The sequence below is a fragment of the Alosa sapidissima genome, chromosome 7 (genome assembly GCF_018492685.1).
Source record: "Alosa sapidissima isolate fAloSap1 chromosome 7, fAloSap1.pri, whole genome shotgun sequence".
Classification (NCBI taxonomy): Eukaryota; Metazoa; Chordata; class Actinopteri; order Clupeiformes; family Clupeidae; genus Alosa; species Alosa sapidissima.
In genome coordinates, this window is record NC_055963.1 from 25,366,209 (window position 1) to 25,382,802 (window position 16,594).

Sequence of the window (16,594 nt, forward strand, 5' to 3'; positions counted from 1 at the left end):
TTTAAGTCCGCTTGATACTGTAAGGCGTAAGCCATTGGTTTCCAAAGGAGATTTTATTTGTGTCGCCAGCATAGCCTATTGACAATTTATGTTGTCAATAGGCCTACCTTATAATCCTACCTGTAGCTTAGGGAAGCTAACAGCTTTCTATTAGGATCTAGTTTGTTAGTTACCGTTTTGTCATAACTCCCTGATGCATTTTTGCATTTAGAATAGCCAGAGCGTGTATATCTCAATCGGAAAATTAAACAATATCGGGTGCCTATGGACTAGGCTGGGTGAACCCAGCCTGATCTGCCCGCTATTTATTTTTTGATTTCTTAAAAGATTGAGCTTGGTCTGATGAAAGCCAGACTAGCCATGGACCTCAGTTAAACAATGCAAGGGAACATGAATCAGCCTATATTTGCACTAACAATAACGGACAAAAGCTCTTCAACTTTGGCCCGTTAAAATGTGTATGAACAGTCTAGCGACGCATTTCATCAAGGCCCATTTGGACATGTCAGTTATTTGCACCACTGGTTAGATGTAAAACAGCATTTCGTTTCAGACTAGGCTACTGTTACTTAATTTGTGCATTAACAATAACGTTTCAGACTAGGCCTACTGTTACTTAATTTGTGCATTGACAATAAAGTATTACATGAACTAAAGATGACTAAAATCTTATGTAGAAGAAGAAACATTCACAAAAAATCCATCCATCCAAAAATGACCTTTGTTTTTGATAGCTGTTGAAAACGGCATGGAACTGACAGAGATGTTTTTGTTTAAAAATACATAATAAATAAATAAATAAATAACATTATGCTGATACCTTTTGCTTTTCCCAAATACAATGTAGCCTACAGGTGTAAGTGACCTTTCATCAATCCAGTTGCAATGGATGAACTGTGATGAACTGCCCTACTTGTGATTGTTTAGAGATTTTAAAGGTTTTATAACAATGCTACATCTTCTTTGGCTATTCTACAATCTATTCACCTTTTCAGCACCAGTAGGCTACTTTCTGTGCAGCCGCACACACACACTCAGGCATGCCAAACAAGCATACACCAAAGTTTCAAGAGTGGGGGATGGAGTAAAATATGGAGACAAATTGAAGTGTGATTTATTTTCGCGGAACGGATGTACAGGACTGAGCGGCGGTCATATTTTGTATTTAGACATCTAGTTGAATTCATTAGTTCTCAGAAAATAAGACCTGAACATCATTCTTTCTGTAAAATGGAATAAGAACGCTGGGCGGCAGTAAAATAGTAGCACAGACCAGCATCACCACATGAACGACGATATATGAAATCACGCCTCTGGTGGCAGTAGTTTGAATTAATTTGCCACGGGGGCTGTAAAATTACATCCCACTTCTGCATAATTCATTATAGTTTAACAGTTTATTGTGTAGGGCAAGCTATGCATAAGTCTGTCCATTGATATCTAAACTTCCAACAATGTAGATTGGTTAAACTCTAGATTTCTAACATCAAAAATAGACGCAATCTAGACGCAATCATGGTGTTTAAACGATAAACGAGCACCGATCCAAATGATCAAAATAAATTTTACATCAAATCGGTTAGGGCATTCTAATTTATGTAGCCTATATTATTTATGTGAAGGCTCGGCTGAAAGAACAAACATTCCAAAGGCCCCACTATTTTAAACATACTCAAGATAGTTCATTCAAACTATCAATGTTAGACTGTTTTATTTCATCTTAAGAAAGAAAAAAAGATCGAAACGGTCATGTATGTAAAAAACGAACGAAAAGGTCATGTATGTAAGTGAAACAGTGTGTGTATCTTGATCTTAAAGCGGGAGAGAGAGCGCTTGAAGTGGCGCAGGCGCAGTTAAGCGCCACCCCGTAACACCGGGCCTTGCACACTCCGTCGAGCTCGCCGGAGAAAACAAACTGCGTTGGTTACCTACTCGAGGCACCGCTACCACTTGAAGGACTCTCAGCAGTTGTCATATACGTCACCCACGAGGATTGAAAGACTGAAAGGTATATGGCATTTTATTTACTAATTAAATATGCAAATATTTGTCCTGGATATGGTCTATTCAGAAGTTTATCTTTTGTAATTCGAAATAATTTAGCTTGTGATGATTGTTGTGTTTGAGACGAAACTTGGTGAGAAGCATGGTGCCACGAATGATGCTATTACGATTTTTATGTTACAATGGAAATCAAAATTTGTAAAAAATATACTTTTCCAGCGTCTTGATTGAAATGCAATTTTAGAGTCTCGATTGGTGCATGTTGTATACGTTACGTTCATTCTCGATGATTCGGCGACTTTTCAGTGAAGTTAAGTATCCTGTGTTCGCTAACAGTTATTACGGTAGCCCGGTGCATCTAGCAGCAGGCCAAGACAGAGGCCCCGGTTTAGCCAATTGTGACAGACAACCAATTCAACCAATGAAATTGCTTAAATCACTAGCTGTCAGGAGGTTGGACCAATCAGCTTTCACGAAATTAGAAGCCCCGCGGTTAAGAAGTGAACAATGTGAAGACTAGCACAATAAACTAGCAGATATGGTTTTGACGTACATAAAGAGCAATTTTGTCTAAAAGTATTCAAAAACGATACCACATTTGTACCTTTACAATAAATTAATAGATTTTTCTTGAACCCGGCAATGACTTGTCAAAATTAAGTCAATACATACTTCGCTCTAGATTAGCAGTCTGGAAAACGTTGCACCCACGTTGCTGAGCTTGCAGGCAAATGTGTTAAGAAAGCCAAAGTACCCGTGCGTAACACATGTTGTGCGTTACAGACTTAGGTAGTCTTGGAGATTTTGTCCCATTATGTTCTGATGAATATAGCAGTCTTTCTCTCTGTATTTACGTGTATCTCAAACTTCGGTCAGATTCTGTATTTGTAATTAGCTAGCTGTATTGACAAGGTAAACAACGAGGTGGAAGCGTATTGCGCGCCATTTGCGTCACGCCATATCTGCGATGCGTGCCACTGAAACTTGCGTGCGTGTTCTAAAAAGCAGAGCGAAATTATTTTTTCCAATACAATCAAACTCGTGTGTGTCATGTAGATAAAGCAGTGAACAAGAAAATGCATAGAATTGCTGAGAACGTGACTGTACACGAGACTGGTGGGAGAGTGAATACAGCATGAGTGCGTAAGCTAAATCTGATTGGATAAAAGCGGAGTCAGTTATGAAACCTTGGCGTCGAAGCTTTTCTCTTGTCTGTTTTTTGATCCACACGATTGCATTACTTATATATAATGCTTCATCGAAAATGTGAAAAGTAATGCAATGTAATGTATAAAGCATGCTGGTTTCTTTCTGCATAATAATGCGTAATCTGATTGAAAATCAGAGCAAATCAGAGCAAATACGTCTCTTTAATTAAGACAATAATAAATAATAAAATATTAAAATCTCCTATAGTTATAACGTGGGTAAACATATATTTTCATACAGTCAGTTTGTTACATATACTTTATACACCCATCGCATGATCCATCGCTTGTTAAAGTGCCAGCTCTTTACTGCAGTAGTATGTGATGAACTAGACTTCTGGTTAACATTCACTGTTGGTGAAAATTGTAGGCTCACTAATTGCTGATCTGGGGAGTAGAAGTGGAGGCTGTGATTAACTGATCAGATAGTAGTAGCTTACAGGAACGATGCTGTGCACAATAACCTGACTGTACCACAAGTTGGTGCTAAGAAGCCCAGCCAAGACATGATGTTACAACCTGCTCATATGACAGTCATAATCAGCTACTGCTTGAAGAAGGTTATTGAATGCTTAAACAATCATCCACTCTAGTCCTCATAGAGCTCATTTCTGCCTCTTAAGAAGTTATATGTTTGTAATGTGATATGCTTTTAATCCAAGTCAAAGTATATTCTCTGCTGTTAATAGAGCAACATATTTGCATCAGCACCACTAATTAACTTTGTCCTCTCATTTTTCACACAAGAGCAGCAGCTTGATTGTAGCGTCGTCATGACATGTTGTATCATGCCCTGTGTTTGAATGGGACCTTGCCTGACTGGGTTCTAATGAATGCTCTGTCCTGCAGGTGGTGAATGTGAGCAGAATGACGAAAACGCCTCCCCACAGACGCGGGATCACTTTCGAGGTGGGAGCGCAGCTGGAGGCTCGCGACAGCCTAAAGAACTGGTGAGTGACTCCCTCACCCTAGCAGCTACCCCCCCACCCCCATCCTCCAACACTCACCCCCAACCCAGCCAGTCCTTCCTTCCGTCCGGGACAAGAAGCTTTTAAAGCTGCACTGATGCAGCTGCCCGTGTCCTGAGCCCTATGTATTCATTTAAAATGGAAAGAAAGAGTCATTTGTTTATAGCCTAGGCTCAGACCTAATTGATATTGAATAAGGAGCTTACGGGAAAGAGAGATTTATTGCCCTCATGTGTTTCTTGTGATAGTCTTAATTGCGTGTTTCTGTTGCATCCTTACTATGATTTTAGTCAGACTTAATTTATGATGACCCAAGAACCAATAAATTTGCTAAAATATGCTACAGTATATTGCTATATGACACATACATTTCTTTATATTAAGAGTTGACTGTTCATAGGACAATTGCAGCGAGCACTGGACATATATTGTCTTCTCTTTTGTATCGTGGATACATTCAGTGTAGGTGTCTGTAATGAAATATATCCTTCTCCACAGGTATGCAGCCACCATAGAGAAGATAGATTATGAGGATGAGAAGGTGCTAATTCACTACAGGCAGTGGAGCCATCGCTATGACGAATGGTTCGATTGGAACAGCCCATACCTGAGACCTGTGGAACGGATCCAGTTGAGGAGACAAGGCCTTCGGGAGAACCGCTCAGGACCAGTGAGTGGTTCCATGTTAACCCTGAAGTTAGCAAATATATGGGGCAGGATTTGAAGGAGTGGGTATCAAAGATTTCTGAGTCTAGTGAATTGACCAGGTGTTAGTACTAGGAAGAGTATGACATGGATTTGCAGTAAATTATTATTTAGGTCATATTGACACTTAAGTCTGGCTCTGCACATTCATGTTGACCACAGTGTTTTGGTTATTGTTTATTATTGTTATCTAGGCACTATTACACTAACCTAAAGTTCAGTGTTTTGGCAATGATGTGGAATGTTCCCAAGTGTCATGTTTGCACTCTATCAAATGTTAAACATACTTGAACATACTTGTCTTCTTTTTCAGGGTTTCCAAGTTAATCAAAAAGTTCTGGCCAGCTGGTCAGATTGTCGTTACTATCCAGCCAAAGTTCTCTCAGTCAACAAAGATAGTAAGCACCTGTAAAATTACAGTCCTCAGCCCTTGTGAGAATGCATTTGATGTTTGAAGCCATGAGTTGAACTGACTTCTTTGCCATATTCTTGCTGCCCCCGTTCTAGGCTCATACACTGTTAAATTTTTCGATGGAGTGGTGAAGACTGTCAAGGGCATCAAAGTAAAACCTTTTCAAAAGGAGGTGAGAAGTTCTCAGTAGTTTTAGTTAGTACTTATGTTACGCAATATGTGTGCTAAGGAACACATGTATTAGACTTAAAATATTTGCTTTTACTACACAGAGAAATTCTGGAAGGTCAGGGCAGCAGCAGGGGAGGAGGAGAGGTGCGCCAAACGGCAAAGACTGGAGACTCAAACAGAACAGCAATGGGCGGATGAACGGATCCCGACACAGCATCTCTGACCAGGATGGAGAGAGTGAGATGGACGAAGTGGAAGAGGAGAGCGTCGAGCGAATGGAGGACGACAGTAGGAAACTCTCAAACGGCACTCAGAAAAAGGAAGAGGAGAAAATGTCCAATGGAGATGAAGAGATGGGGTTAGACCGTAAAGCAGACGGTCAGGATGCCGAGGAGAAGATGGCAGTGGTGAATGGAGATGGGCTTCATGCGCCGTCGCCACAGGAGAAGAGCAAAGAGCAGAGGGGCGGCGAAGAGGAGAAGGAGGGCATGGTTGAGGAGGCCTCAGAAGAAAGCCCTGTATCAGCCAGAAGGACTAGGAGAAGCCTGACTGAAGGTAAACCTGGAGCTGCCTGAATATTTGTTTACAGTAGTGTTATGAAGATTTTGAGAAATTATGAAAGTCTTACACAGTTTTGCAGCATAGCTCTCTCAGACCACAGAGGTCACAGCATGTTGAATGGGTCAGAGAAAACAAAGCATGAGGTAGCTTCATGGAGGCATCAGTTGAACAGAAAGCAAACTTGAGGGAGAGCTGTGTGAAACAAGAGAATGCATTGAGAAGGGAAAGCTTAGAGGCTGTGCGCTGCTTATGTAAAGTAGCTGCTTCAGGTGCCGTAAACTGCAGTGTCAGAGCGAATGCATGGAGCTAAACAGAGTCCTGATGAGGCAATGGCTTCTCCTGCTCACAGGGAAAGAGGGCGAGAGCAAGGCCAGTGGCCCTGAGCACACGAAGAGGAGAGCGTCCCTTGGACACTCGCCACCTCCGAAGAGGAACCGGGAGAACGCAAGCACAGGTCAATGATCCTGCTGACTGTCCTTCATTCACTTTGAATGAAACTATTGATCTAGCATAATATCCTATGTCAAGTATAAGCTATTCTTGGCTGCTTTGCTTTATTTGGGACTATTGTTGTAGTACAAATTACAGTACATAAGCAGCAAAGTTATTTTGGGTTTTCTTTTGTCCGCAGGGGAACATGGTGCTGATTTTGTATTTAAATAATTTCATGATCATTTCAGTAAAATATATTGTGCAACCATACAGTCTTTTTTAGCTCATATGAAGCGTTAAGCAATACATTGTTAACATAAGTCTAAAGGGATATGAAACTCTCTCCTCAGACCGAAGCAGTCGAGCCCAGAAACAAACCAAATCTGATTCCGTCCCAGCAGGCTCGGAGGCAAGCAATAAAGAGCACAATGGCCTGGTCAGCCCATCAGAGACCCCAAAGCCTGATGCGGGGGCTGTGGCACCTGCACCAGATCTGGGTATGTGTCTATGGACAAAATTACCATCAGCTTTAATGATGTGCTGTGTTCCATAGTTTTAAAACTGTGTAATTACATTTGTGGGATTAACCCCCCTAATAATGCCCTTTACACACAAGGCACACTTGTTCTATGTATGCTATAGGAAAAAATGCCCAGAAAATGACCCAAAACACTGCAAGGGACCTTTATTCTGTGATAATGATATGCTCAACTAACTTGTTGTGGATGACCATGACTCATGATTGAGTGTGGCAACAATGGTCAGAGGAATCTGTAGTAAATCAGTGTGTTCATACATGTTTTGAATTCTTTCTGTTTAGCCACTCTCGTCAGACAACAAATCCACCTACCGGCCACAAACAAATATAGCAGAGAACCATGTGAGTATAAGATCCCACACATGTATCTGCGACACACACACACACACACACACACACACACACACACACACACATTCTTATTTTCCGGTCTTTGCTGTGCCCACTGCCATAAATATTTACAATAACTCCCCTTAGTGCCGTGAGGAGAATCTTATTCTGATAGACATTGTGCAAGTGGTTGTAAACTGTGCAGAGACTTTATATCTGATTATATACTGATTGTATTTATTTTTGACTTGTATGTATATGTGTGATATATGTTTATCTATCTATCTATCTATCTATCTGTCTATATCTTTCAATCAATACTGGATATTTAGAGAAGAACTAACAAAAATAAACATTTACCCATTCTGTATTTTATCACCTGTTTTTATGCTATTTCAATAGTAAATAAGATAATACATATATTTCGATAATAAAAGTTTGGTGTTAGCTATGCAGATTATTTCTAAATCACCTGTCGTTCTATGGTATGTAGTGTATAGGGTCATCAAAAACCAGCCACCACCAATCCTGTCCATTGAGCTGGACCACAACCCCTTCAAGTGCAAAGTATCAGGCTGCTTGAAGTCCTTCCGCAAGGCCTCCCTGCTGCACTACCACATGAAGTACTACCACTCTGAATGTGATCTCAGCCCTCCACGCAGCATCCAGACGCGCGCGTCGGAGAAACAGGCTGCTGCCATGGAGACGCCACGGCGACGGCGCACTGTCTCGTTACGTGAGTGTCTCTTTGCTTTCAGCCTCAGTGACCCTGGGATTCTGAATGTTTACCTTTTTTTTGTCGGTGTGTTTAATGTTTTGATATCTATAATAATATCTACTGCTTTCATATATTATATTTTTTAAGGTTTTTCCTCATGCTTCATTTTGCTGTCTCCACAGACACCCCTCTGAGTGACAGCAAGTCGGGCCACGCGCCTGTAACCAATGGGGAGCACCGACAACGGTCCAACAGCGAGAAGAGCAAAGAAAACCAGCATACGAACCGCAAGTCCACTGATGATCCAGATGATGGCGTCATGGAAATAGGTTGAGCATATTTCATTCATCTTCAGCAGATACTTCCATTAATTACACATAAGTTAATGATGTATAATGATGTAATAAATGTATGTTTCATGTAAATTATGAATGAATGAATGAATGAAATGGTCTTTCGTATATGTGTTGGAATTAGGTGGAAATGAAAAGGAGAGGTTGAGAGAGAAAAGACAGAAGGACTTTTTACGGATCAAGCTGAAGAAAAGGAAGAAGAAGAAGAAGAAGATGATGATGTCCAAGTCAGGTGAGGAGCGGTGAATATTTATGGCTCCTGCTTGATCTGCGGCTTTGCTGATTTCTCCCATTCCAAACCCTCATAGGAAAGGCTGCTTAGACGCTGAGATGTTCATACGTGTCTGCTGTGTTGCCAGTGTGTTGTCTACAGTACCTACACCCCACGGTTTTTCACTGTGTAATCACGAACAATAGTCCAGCTGGCACTGATAAGAGCTTGTTAACTAGCCAATTGACGACTTTCTGGCAAAATTATTGGCGTGCTGTGAAGTTTTCAGGGTGTTCTGCACAAAACTACATAATGCATAGCCTAGTTGGTGCATTGCCCTTCTCTCCTTCACATGACCACATTTCATAAACATTAATCTGAAGATGATGCTAAAAATAGTTATAATTACTTAAAACAAAAAGTTATTACACGTAGACCCTAACATATTATACTATGTAGACCTACTATAGTGGCCATACATATTTATTCAGATGCTGTATTTTGGGTAAGCTTTTATACCAGTGTCCATTTGTTTCCTGGTTGTCTCTGAGATCTGTTACTTATACTTCCTCCTTCATCTTACTAAAAGAACCCCAGTCATATCAATTCCTATTAGGGATGCCACAGTACACAGTACATTCTTGAACCGAGCGGGATGTGCCCCACAGTTTGATACGCAAATGTGAATAGCAGTTGTATGGTACATCTGTCATTTTTATTATTATTTCTAAAACTCGGTTATTGCGGCAGAAAACTGCACACGGGTTGTAGGCCTACATTCACAGAACACCGCTGGAGCCTATCAGCAGGAGTTTGAGAAGAGAGTTAAAAAAAACCTAAAATAGCTGACTCCAGCTCCAACATCAGCTTAGTGACCAGACAGAGAAGAGGTACTACTCTCTTTGTTATCCACTGGGATGGAACATTTTGGATCTCAGTGGGCTTCTATGGCGAGGGTAAGAAGACCGTAAACAAATGAAGTATAGTCTCAGCAGATTACTGCAGTCAGCTCGAGTAGAAGCTTTGAACGTGACGTCTCATGCGCAGCTCATGTCCATCCATATTTACTGCCAGTGCATCAGGGAGAGTCCACATATGAGAGAAAACACACCAGCCTCTCACTGTTGTTTTCCATCAACAAGTTGTGCCAAAAATAAATCAAGGAAACTCTGCCCTCTACCAAGGCCAGATATCTCTCAAAATTAATGAAAGTGAAACAACAAACGTCGGGCCTACTTTTAAAATGAAGGAGTTCTTCCTTTGCCCATTCTGCTTCCCACAAGGTTGCGAAATTGAACTGGTACCTTTGCGTCATTCTTCTTACAGACAGATAAACTACCAAAACGGCATAATACCTCGGAGGTCATATTAAAGCTGTAGGAGCATTAGTTTCACAGCTGTATTTGGTGGCTACTGGCTCAGAATTCCGTCACATGATGAAAATGCATTTACATTTACATGTAGTCATTTAGCTGATGCTTTTATTCAAAGCAACTTACAAAATCAAGGTAAAGTGCGACTAGGACATGTTGGTGTAGCAATAAGTACTACTACCTAGAATTAAAGGGAAGGAGAAGAGGGATAGTCAGGATAGGGAAGAAGGTTGTGGTGCTGGATTAAAATTGATAAATAGATAAATAAACGTGTGCTGGGCCTATATTCTCCCCACTCGCCACTATTGTTTTTTATTAGTTTTATTTATCGTTTATTTTACCAGGAGAGTCCCATTGATAACCTAATCTCTTTTTCAAGGGAGCCCTGGCAGCTAAGTGAAGTCTACAGTATGCAGCATCAGTGAGAGGAACTTTTAAGAAATTGACACAATTGACTCCTCATTGATAGTTGTATAGTAGGATAGTAGTATATCCAGAGCAATTGAAAGCTATCGAACTGTAGTACAAACCTTTGAAAACAGGCCAGTCACTTATACAACCATGTGTCTTAATGGATCATGTCAATGTCAATAGGCAAAATATATAGTGTATTTTCATTTTGCACATTTTACACATTTTTTTTAAATAATAAGATACTGTTACCATGGCCCAAAAACTGTGATCAAAAAAAGACCGAACTGTGGACACATTGTACCGTTGCATCCTTAATGCCTATGTGTGTAATAGAGGCTTCTCTCAGCATTCTTAGTGATAAGTGCAGTAGTTGTTCTTTGTCTGTGTCAAACTGACAGTGTCTTTGTCGATTCATGGCAAATTAGAGCAGCAACAGCTCTGGCTTGGTGTGCAGACCTCCTCTTAATGCTTGTGCATAATCTGCTTCCATCCCTAACAGACTATAGTAGCAGTGAGGAGAACATTGGCTTAAATGCTCCTCACTGCACTCTGAATTTGGCCCTCAAATTCCCCCTCTCCCACAAACACAACAACTCGGAACACCACACACAGCCGATACTTGATGGTGGGTATTGAGACAAGAGGTTGTTTTTACCTTCTCCTTGTAGTTGTTGCGCTTTGTGTCATTGCTTGTCTTTAGTTCTTCATTCTCTTTGTGTGTTTGGTTTTGTCTGTCTAGCCCCCAACTTCTCAAAATTCATGTGTAGCTGCTTTGTTCGACTCTAGTCACTTCTCCTTCTCAAGTTGCTTTCTGCCGTGATCACTGCTTTTAATGTTGCATGTCTGTCTGTTTCCTGCTTCAAGCTTTGCCGTTTATTCACAGACTTCTATGTAATGGTGACATTATATGTGAATATTCCATAGAGAACTATGTATTTTGCTGCCGGTTTCATAGGTGAAGACAGCGCCAGTGAGTGGTCAACTGACAGCCCGTCATGGAGCGAGGATGAGCTGGAGGCAGAGCTTGACCTGACCACACCCCTGGCGGAACAGGGCTTGGTCGTCGAGCCTCACGGAGCGGAGATTGTGCGCTGTGTGTGCGAGGTTCAAGAGGAGAATGACTTCATGATCCAGGTGAGCCGAATCGAGTGTCCAGAGATATTGTGTATGTGAACTGCATTAGCTTGTGTAGACCGACGGGCAGAAAAGAGCCCAGCAGAATATACTTTGCCAATATGGCTCAGTAGGTACAGTCTAAAATGTGGAGCTTTGTAAGTGTGACTGCATTCTGACAGTGCAGTCAATGCTTAAGGGAACAAGTCTCCGGTCCTCATAAAAGGACCGGCAATCACTTGGAATATGGAACACCCTGGAATAATGTGGACAAGTATATAAGACTGCATGGGAACTTTTACATGATAATAAAGGCATGGCAATTACCTCTTTCTCACATGAAACCCATTAAAAAGAGATAACTTTTTAGTGTACATACTCCCCCATAACGGTAAAACATTTGGACTTCCCATATAAAAGGTATTGGGTGCTATGGTATTTGAGCTTCACGTGAGGAGAGAGAACAGAGTTTCTATTTATCCTAGCTATGCCTGTGCTATGAATCTCTTAACCAGTGGCAGTTGCTGGTGTGTGTTTATAAACTGGCCACTCAGCAAAGCAACGCAGTCATCTTGAGGGTTACTACTCGTTAGCTTCGATGCGTTAGGTTAACTTTAGAAATGTAAGGCATGCCATTCAAACCATTTAAGGATATGTTAAGGATCCTGAGCTAATTTGTGTTGTTCCAGCTAGTAAGACTATGGGCTACGGGCTTCTTTGTTTGTGTGTGTGTGTGTGTTCTAGTGTGAGGAGTGTTTCTGCTGGCAGCATGGGACGTGTATGGGGCTCATGGAGGACAGTGTGCCTGAAACATACTCCTGCTACATCTGCAGAGACCCCCCTGGTGAGTGTGCGTCTGGTCTCTGGCCGGGTAAATGAGGGCGGGGAGGGGGGGATGGGTTGGCCTTGTGGCCTCTGTGTTTTCCCAGGTGCTTGTTAATAAGAGTGCGTGCTCTGTTGATGAGCTTCATGACAGATATAGATAGACCAATATTCAAGAATACAGTCAGTACTACAAAATGATGACATTTTGATTGTATGTCATATTTCTTGTAAAGAGTTGTCAGTATTATGCTTTGATTTATGATTTAATCTCAAATTCAGTGCAATTATATATACCGGTAGTAGGTGACCAATTTTATCAAAGGGTACTCATGGGATGTTGTGGCACTGCCGAGAAACCAGAATTTAATTTGAAGAAGCTGGTGTTTGTGTGTGTGTGTGTGTTTGTGCGTGTGTGTGTGTGTGTGTGTGCGCGCGCGTACGTGCGTGCGGGGTTGTGTGCTGTGTGAGCAGCTCAGCGGCAGAGCCAGAGGTACTGGTACGACCGGGACTGGCTGACCGCAGGCCAGATGTACGGCCTGTCCTTCCTGGACGAGAACTACTCGCACCAGAACGGCAAGAAGATCACCGCCACACACCAGCTGCTAGGCGACGTGCAGCACGTCTTTGAGGTCCTCAACGGCCTGCAGCTCAAGATGAGCATCCTCCAGTGAGTTTTACACACACACACACACACACACACACACACACATGAGGGAGCATGTGGTTCTAACTTGGACGTGGTCAGGAGATCAGTTGCCAAGGAGGTCATGTATTGATTGAATTATAGATTCTCTGTGATGGAAGTGGCTGTAGATCAAGTGGCCAGTTCATGGATTGAGTGTAAATGTGAAAGTTGATGTTTATTTACAGTGACTGTCAAACCCCCTATAGATTTAGCTCAGAGACTTTCAGCTCAGATATATGTGTATAAAGAGTACTGTTTGTGCATGATCATGTTGAATGTAATTAAATTTTTAGTATGGACACTAGTAACCCATACTCCCCCCTCCAGGAGCCAGGCCCATCCTGACCTGAAGCTGTGGAGGCAGCCCTGGAGGCAGGCGGAGCACTCCAAGAGGAAGGGTTGCCTGTCGGAGCCCGTATCGGCTGCCCCCTCACCGCCCCCGACATCCGCTGACCTTTTCACCTGGACCGCTGCAGACTCGGACAGCAACGGCCGGTGGGAGGGGTCGTCCTACCAGGACAAGTCGGGCCGCGTGGCCTCCTTCCAGGACTCCTACATCAGCAGTGAGCACTGCTACCAGAAGCCCCGCACCTACTACCCGGCCGTGGAGCAGCGTCTGGTGGTGGAGACGCGTGGTGGCTCGGAGCTGGAGGACAGCCTGCGCAGCACCGAGGACCTGCTGGAGATGGAGCAGAGGTACGCTGGTGGGGCGCTGGGCCTTGATTGGCCCAAGACCCAGCCCACCATCAATGTCAAGGGAGAAGACAACTGCAACGCCAAAGTGAGTATGCCTGTAGTTTGCCGATGTAGATGAACAGTGACTGTTCTGAAATGTAGATTGTCAGTATTGCTATCTCACTTAACATATCACAGACACAATACATTTAAACATTTAATAAACAGATTCAAGCTCCTTGCTCACTGAGAGAATGTGCAAATGACCAGTTTATGTCTATAGTTGCAGGTCTCTAGAGATGTTCAGTTGCTAACATGTTTTCAAATAATCTGGTCCTGCCATGAAATTCACATCCTTTATCTGACAAACACTGGGGCATTTCCATCCTGCATACATCTGCATATTTGGTTAACCATGTCCTCAACATACTCAGGATACCTGTAGTGTGCTATAGGACGTGTTAAGTGTGTATGCTTCTTAATGTAAACCAACAAAGTTATGCCAAAATGAAACCTTGCCTTAGATTGGCTATAATCCCGAAACATTTGTAAAAAACATAACAGCATGTAGTTTGATTAGACATCAAAAAATCCTGAGTGGAATATCAACTATTGACATAAATCAAATAAAAACACCTGCTGGTGCTGTGCCATCAGGAACTGGAGTGGAGTAAGAAGGTGCAGAATGGAGAGGTGGAGAAGTGCGACGAGCCGGAGGTAAAGGTGGAGGACTCTGAGGACAACCCCGAGCCAGAGCCTGACCTGGTGCTGCAGCAGCAGTGGCAGCTTAACCTGCTTGACCACATCGAGGCCGTGCAGGACGAGGTCACCCACCGCATGGACCTCATCGAGAGGGAGCTGGATGGTAGGAGTCCAAATAACTCACTTTCTTTATGAATCCACTTGAGTGGTTAGTTATTAAAAAAAATAACTGTAGTTGAATGATTAGCTGGTTGAAATCATGCTATAAGCCTGGTCAAAGGCACTCTGATTAGCTGTACTTCTACAGAAAAAAAAGTTGCACGTCGTTGAGAAAAGTACCATGTGGAACATTCTCTGATTGTCATCTCCTGTAGTGTTGGAGAGCTGGCTGGATTACACAGGCGAGCTGGAGCCTCCTGACCCTCTGGCCCGCCTTCCTCAACTCAAGCACCGCATTAAGGAGCTCCTGACTGACTTGGGCACCGTGCAGCAGATTGCAGTCTGCTCCTCGTCCACATGATGGCGCCACACCTCACAGGGAACTAATGGAGCGCCCGCTACAAAAACAGACCTGTACTCCACAGCTAGGACGCAGATTAAAAATAATGTTGCTGTTGTTGATGGTGATGATGACGATAATGATGAATATCCAAGTAAAAGTCAACCATCCACAGCCCTGCAAGAAAATAGAAACAGTCCCTTGGGCTTTCTCTTCAACAAAACTGTAAAGGGCAAGACTCAGGGGTGATGACAGAAGCAGAGGAACATTGTAATTTCAGTTTATGCCCACCTCCCAAATGCAGGAGTTCTGATGTCAAAAGCAACAGCTTTTAATGAAGATGTGAAACGCAACAGAGGGCTGTAAACATGCAATGCAAGCCAGATAAAGTGGAGCACAACCGCCTTGTAGCGCTTAACCTTTTTATGTGTGTAGTTGTCCTCTCTACCATAATTGCTCAGCATTTCTATAATGTAAAATATCATCTTTTGAAATGTATCTATGTTTTGTTATCTAAGATCTGTGCTGCGAATGGCTTTGGAATGGAGACACAACTGACTCTGGCAAAAACCTAAAGCATAATGTCAATTGAAAAAGAATATATATTTTTAATCTGCAAGAATTAGCCATTTCCTTCTATATTTCTACTTAATACAGTGTGTAATATATCCTGATGTTTTGTCACATCAAGCGTACTTGCTCAAAGAAGAGGTTGAGTTGATTGTCATGTTGATTTTCAAATTATGTCACTATTTGTCAAAGATAGTCATGCAGAATCTGCATGTTATATTACTAGAAACTGTAATTTTTATTAATTATATCTTATAATGGTAATGCGCTTAGCTGTCCTGACTTGCTTATTCCAACTGAAACGGTCTGCTTTCTATGTGACTTTAATTGAAAGATGTCACCGTGTGAAAAAGTCTTTTAATGCCATAGGGAATTGTATAGTACTTTTATATGTTTTCATTTTGTAGCATTCGTTTGTACATTTAAAAATGAATCTTTTATTGATGTCATAGCCTACTAGTACAAATTAGTCTTTAATTCTCTTTTCCTGTGTCAAAGGCACCAGATGCCAGAATTTTATTTATTGTGGTTGATTTAATTTATTGACTCTTTTAAATGTTAGGCTGAGAGAAGGTGTCTACCCAGCACCCAGGGTAGCACTTTGAGAATAACACTGCATATGGTGGGTGTCGTGTGTGTGGGCCAAAGCCTGTGACCATATGGCCCGTCCGTGTGCAGGCAAATAGAGGGACACTCCCAGTTTTGATATTGCCCTTGTTTTCATGTCATGTTTGTTTTTATTATTATTCCATGTCCAGTATTCCCACCTTCATTTTGTTTAGGAGTAATCTCCTTGCATGTTTATCTGTCTGATGTTTTGTTTTCTTGTCCCTGTTTATGCCTTCTTACCTCTGCATGCAGAGTATGGTGAGCTTGGGCCACTGTGTGTATTCCTTCCTTTTGTAGATCAGCCAGTGCCCCTTGTAATCATCACAATACTTTTTGTATTACATTTTGTCTCTTGCCTGTCCAGAAAAAATATAGCATTGTACTCAAGAGTAGACAAATGTATTAAAGCAAACTGTTAGTTTTATCATGACAGACATAATTTGAGTTTTCTTTTTGTGTGTGAATCATTAGACAATTCATAATTATGAGGATATCTTAATTATGTAGGAAATACATTA

General features: G+C 41.9%; 1 protein-coding gene across 4 annotated transcripts; it reads left to right on the top strand.

Annotated features, from left to right (window-relative positions):
* The first annotated feature begins 1,852 nt into the window (after positions 1-1,852).
* phf20b (PHD finger protein 20, b) lies at positions 1,853-16,506 on the top strand. Of its 4 annotated transcripts, none has more exons than XM_042098075.1 (19): positions 1,853-2,008; positions 4,062-4,162; positions 4,679-4,850; positions 5,199-5,283; positions 5,393-5,469; positions 5,570-6,023; positions 6,379-6,483; positions 6,812-6,958; positions 7,282-7,341; positions 7,823-8,065; positions 8,230-8,376; positions 8,525-8,632; positions 10,898-11,023; positions 11,354-11,532; positions 12,256-12,355; positions 12,808-13,003; positions 13,349-13,802; positions 14,354-14,561; positions 14,773-16,506. In XM_042098075.1, exons 2-19 carry the CDS (start codon positions 4,080-4,082, stop codon positions 14,916-14,918), a joined length of 3,090 nt encoding a protein of 1,029 aa, XP_041954009.1. In that variant the 5' UTR covers positions 1,853-2,008; positions 4,062-4,079; the 3' UTR covers positions 14,919-16,506. The 4 variants fall into 4 exon arrangements, with proteins under 4 accessions (XP_041954009.1, XP_041954010.1, XP_041954013.1 ...); XM_042098076.1 differs by having other exon boundaries at positions 6,863-6,958; XM_042098079.1 differs by lacking the exon at positions 10,898-11,023.
* The last annotated feature ends 88 nt before the right edge of the window (positions 16,507-16,594 follow it).